This window comes from Camellia sinensis, chromosome 4 (assembly GCF_055761805.1).
Source record: "Camellia sinensis isolate YWXY chromosome 4, ASM5576180v1, whole genome shotgun sequence".
In the NCBI taxonomy this organism is placed as follows: Eukaryota; Viridiplantae; Streptophyta; class Magnoliopsida; order Ericales; family Theaceae; genus Camellia; species Camellia sinensis.
The window spans coordinates 111,600,001-111,605,614 of NC_138964.1; the positions used below are offsets into that span (position 1 = coordinate 111,600,001).

General features: G+C 38.5%; 1 protein-coding gene across 1 annotated transcript; it reads right to left on the reverse strand.

The window, feature by feature from the left end:
- Positions 1 to 1,245: 1,245 nt before the first annotated feature.
- Positions 1,246 to 4,946, reverse strand: LOC145823973 (uncharacterized). The gene is made up of 4 exons (XM_082923552.1): positions 2,686 to 4,946; positions 2,338 to 2,601; positions 2,094 to 2,187; positions 1,246 to 2,007 (listed from the first exon to the last, which is right to left on the reverse strand). Exons 1-4 carry the CDS (start codon positions 4,944 to 4,946, stop codon positions 1,246 to 1,248), a joined length of 3,381 nt encoding a protein of 1,126 aa, XP_082779678.1.
- Positions 4,947 to 5,614: the final 668 nt, after the last annotated feature.

Below are 5,614 nucleotides of genomic sequence, written 5' to 3' on the forward strand. Positions count from 1 at the left end.
AGAAACATCCCAACTCAGATTAACCAGCAGATTAAGCAACCAGCAGATTGACAAGATTAACAACCAGCGACAGCAGCCAGAGACAGACCAAAAAAACTTATCAAGATTAACCAGCAGATTCACTATGATTCACTATGAATTTGCTTCAGTAAATCTGCCAGCAGATGAGTAAACAGCAGCAAACATACATAAATCTGACTTCACCATGAATTTGCTTTTCAATTTTCTGCCAAAGTTCATACAAATCGTATAGGAAGTTAATTACAAGGGTATTAAGTCCATAGAATATGAATGTAGTTGGGAAATTGGGGTCCAAACAAGAAGAAGAAGAAGAAGATGAAGAAGAACAAGAACAAAAAAAACAAAACAAGACATAATTAGTCTACTCACATTTAAAACTAATTTACTGAATAAACAAAGAATGAAGAAGTCATTTGAATAATTTTAGGGTGGTTATGATGATTTTATAAAATACCCATTTGAAATACCCATTTGAATACTAATTATTCAAATGGGTATCTCGAATACCCATTCGAAAAATGAAGAAGTCTTTGGGGTGGTTATGATGACTTTATAAAATACCCATTTGAAAACTAGATTCCACAACCCCAACAACATCAACAGCAACATCAATCTCCAAACTGTAGATTCAAGTCCTTTTACACCTTATCTTGGAATTAGACATCAAACCCTATATTCCTATGGACCCAGAATGATTTTATTCACCTATCTTATACAAATAAATAAAACACATTTTTCATTGCTTAAAATAACAAAAAAATTTCTCTTTCCATTACACTGTTTTGGGTTGTTTTAAACCAATCAATTACTAAGTTTTTTTGTTATAGTGTTTTCAAAAAACAGTTTTCCAGATTAAATGTGCAGATAATGATATAAACTAGTCCTCCAAATGATCATTACTTGTCTAAAACTTATACTACAATCTTCATAGTTTTGGGATCTATACCAACTTATCTCTCTCTCTCTCTCTCTCTCTCTCTCTCTCTCTCTATATATATATATATAGGCCTATGTACAGCAGCTACAGTCAAGTAGGATAAAGCTCTCTCAGTTGGAGCAGGATCTTCAGCGAGCTCGAAGCCAGGTTCTTCATTTTTTCTTGGCAAATTCTAACAAGATCGCTTAAAGCCCCCCATCACATCAACAAAACAAGACAGAAAAACAAACAAAGTTCATCAACAATGTACTTAGAGAACACATAAAGTAATTTTACCACAAAGTGAGTTAAAACTCTAGGTCCGTATCTGTATCAAAATCAATTTCTATCTCATCTTCTTCGTCATCACCCGCGATTGTTAGTTCATCATCGTCATCACAGATGAAAGCATCATCCATAACACCCTCGGGTTGTACATGCTTTTTGGTATGCGAAACTTCCATTGAAATTATTTCAGGTTCAATGTCATTCCGACGCAAAACAGCATCATCATCAATAGGGTCAGTTGGTACAACAGTAGTGGTCTCATCTTCTTGGAAGACGTCATCAAATTCTGGCACATCTACTTCTGGCACATCCCAAAGTCGTCGATGTTGAAACTTTTCTACGACTCGCCAATTCGGCCCTAAATTCGTATCAGGAACATAGAAAACTTGTTGAACTTGGCTTGGGAACACAAACGAGTCATCTTTATACCATTGACTTCTTACATCAACAGTTGTCACATGTGGTTCGACACGCAAAGTTCGACTACTACCGGTGTTATACCATTCACATTGGAACAAAACAACCCGATGTCCAAACAAATATGTCAGTTCCCACACTTTACAAAGGTAGCCGTAGAACTTTATCAATTGGCCTTCGTGGTCGCCTTCCACTACCAACCCACTATTTTGGCATTTACGACGGTTATCACAGTCGATAGTATGGAATCGGACGCCATTAGCAATGCATCCCGAATATGTGTTCACTAAGGCATTAGGTCCATTGGCTAATGACCACATCTCATCGGTTGCTTCGGGTGACTTTTGATTTCGCAGTTGGTTCATCTACAGAAGAAAGTATGCCAAGTTAATTCAAACTTAGAATAATGTAACATTATTTGCAAACTATACAATAACGAGCTTCAGCTTACGCGATCTTTGAACCATTTAGGAAATTCTTTGCATTGTCGCGTTGCAATGTTGCAATCACTTCCATATGTTTGTTGCAACACGAGCTTGTGTTCCCTACTTAATACAATGTAATTCATAAGTAATTGGAATAATGAAGACTTAACAAAAAAAAAAAAAAACCGTGTACAAGATGTATGTTGCATGTATGATGAGGAATCGTACTCTAGATATTCGTCAACTTCCAAACTATTGTGTAGGACAAACCAATGAGCGAATTCGCGGTCAGTTACGGACACATCAATTTCCCTTGTGAGTTGACCAAAAGGACGAACATTTTGAGTGAAAATTTCCAACCCCGGCCCATTGTCACCTCCATCGTAGTTCCTTTCTTCCCGGTTAAAGACCGTTTCAACTCCATCCAAATACATTGAACAAAACGTCGCACACTCTTTCGATATGTAGCCCTCGGCAACGGAACCTTCTGGCCGAGCTTTATTGCCAACAAATCCTTTAAGAAGTCCGAGCATCCTACATGTAAACATCAGGCTGATCGTTAGTATGGTTACATTGAACTATATTTACATTAAAAAAGCACCCCCATCGTAGTTATACCTCTCAATAGGATACATCCATCGATATTGCACAGGCCCTCCAAGCATAGCCTCATAAGGCAAATGAATTGCCAAGTGGACCATGACATCAAAAAAAGCAGGAGGAAAAATCTTCTCAAGCTTACAAAGTATAAGTACTATTTGTTCTTGCAATTGCTCCAAATCAGTGACCCGCAATGTCTTTGAGCACAACTGTTTGAAAAAAGTTCCCAACTCAAACAATGTGGTCCCAATCTCGGTAGGAAGGTATCCTCGCATCCCAATGGGAAGAAGACGTTGTAGAAGGACATGACAGTCATGACTCTTAAGGCCAACTAACTTACCACCATTCGCAGTGACACAGTTGGATACATTTGCAGCATAGCCATCAGGATACTTAATCGATTTCAAGAAATCATAAAACCCTTGTCTCTCTGCCAGGGACAATGTGTAGAATGCCGGAGGCTTCTCGAAAGAGCCATTCGCATGCCTTATCAAGTGTAACTCCTTTCGTATTCGCATGTCCTCCAGATCCAAACGTGCTTTGTCTGTGTCCTTGTTCTTGCCATCTATGGTCAATAGTGTACCAAGCAGACTGTCACATATATTCTTCTCTATGTGCATGACATCAAGGTTATGTCGAAGCTTAAGTGTTTTCCAATAGGGAAGGTCAAACAAAATGCTTCTTTTCGTCCAGTTTGGAGTTGGCTTTTCAGTCCTTTGTCTTTTTTGGTTGGTTGGATGCTTTCCGTACGGCTTGTACGTCCCCAAATTAATTTGCTCGAGTATTTGTTCTCCCGATAACTCCACGGGTTTGGACCGATTCTCAATTTCACCGTTGAATAGCCTACTTCTTCGCCAAATATGGTTCTCAGGTAAGTACCGCCGAGCACCCATATACCCTATCTTACTTCGCAAACTCTGAGATGAAGCATCCATGTTGCAATTAGGGCAGGCCAAGTAACCTTTTGTACTCCAACCAGACAAGGAACCATATGCGGGGAAGTCATTGATGGTCCACATGACTGCTGCATGCATTGTAAATATTTGGCCATTTAAGGCATCATATGTTTGCACACCATGCTCCCACAAAGTAGTTAACTCTTCTACTAATGGTTGCAAATAAATATCGATGTCTCTTCCAGGTGCGGATCGTCCTGGAATAAGCAATGACAGCATGACAAATGGATTTTTCATACACTTCCATGGGGGTAGATTGTAAGGCATTAAGATTACGGGCCACATGCTGTACGATGTACTCATATTTCCGAATGGATTGAAACCATCTGTGGCAAGCCCTAGTCTTACATTCCGAGGATCCGCAGAGAACGTAGGATGCAACCTATCAAAATCCTTCCATGCCTCACCATTAGCTGGATGTCGTAGTACTCCATCATCCACACGCTTATCTTTGTGCCATGTCATAAATGCGGCTGTTTTTTTCGACATGTACAATCTCTTCAACCTCGGTGTCAAAGGAAAGTACCTCAGTATTTTGTGTGGAATTTTTTTACCCGTCTTGTCGTTCAACTTGTATCTACACTCCGTACATGTAGGGCAATTCTCCAATGTGGCGTTGTCCTTCCAAAATAGAGTACAATCGTTTTTGCATGCATGAATGGCCTCATATCCCAAACCCAATTCACGTAAGAACTTTTTCACTTCATAAAGAGTCCATGGAACAGTTTCATCACAGTTTGGTAGAATGTCTTTGAAAACTTGCATAACCATGTCGAAAGATTTGTTGCTCCATTTATTGTACACCTTCAAATGAAGCATCTTAATTACGAAGGACAAGATGGAGAACTTTTCACAGTCTGGATATACTTTGCGTTGAGCATCATCGAAGAACTTCATGAACTTCAACAAATTGTGCCTCTCCGAACTAGTACGTTCTTCGTCGATATTATCATCCATGAGACCACTCATGTAAATCTCTTCTAACATGGTAGGAAGTTCATCCACATTTTCGTGATTGTCAGTCATTCGATTCTCATTGGTTTCGGTATCATCGTTTCGCATACTAGGATGATCACGAAACATGGGAGCATGTTCCCCATGGTGCACCCAAGTTCGATAAGAAATTGTGATTCCTCTTCGAATCAAATGCAACCGTACAACGTGTCGACTAAATTTTGTGCCGTTCAAGCAATCAACACAAGGACAACGGATCTCATCCTGCGGCCCTAAATTCTTTGTAGCGAACTCAATAAATGACTGAACACCCTCTAAATACTCTTTACTTTTTAGCCGATCTTGTATCATCATCCAACTCTTATCCATTATTGGAACAGTACACCTCAACCAAAGATGAACCTGGGAACGGACGGGAACTTGGAAAAATACTCTGTAATGGAAGAGAGCTTAAGTAAATTTAAGGGTTCGATTAGCATTGCTTGTTGATGTTTACCGAAATAGTAATGACATATCGGGATGTTATGCCTATTTCTCAGCTGCATAGAGTTGGCTAATTTCAGTAGTAACTCGGCATGTATGCATACGCTAATGTGACATACATGAACAATTCTATGTCAAGTCATCTTACAGGGAGATATATAATTTATATGTAACAAACATTATACTGAATTCTATATATTTGTTCCAATCAGTAGCAAAATCATTTTAAAATTCAAGAAAAATATTAGACATTTACTACATGGTGTAAAACATAGATGGACACTTTACAATAATAATTTTACTCCATCATTTGACTGTATGATGAAAGAAATAAAGAATTTTTTTTCTCAAAGTAAAACCGAAAGTGGGGAAAAAGTATATCATAAATCATCAGTAAAGCTGGTAAAGCAGACAAAGTAAACAATAAACTGTCCAATAGCACAGTTTCATGTGTTAAATGCAACTCAAAATGGAGCAAAAAACTAACTTTTAATGATCTACTGATCTTTAAACAAACTTCAGGAGGTAGATATGAGTATACACGCTTTGTTTTC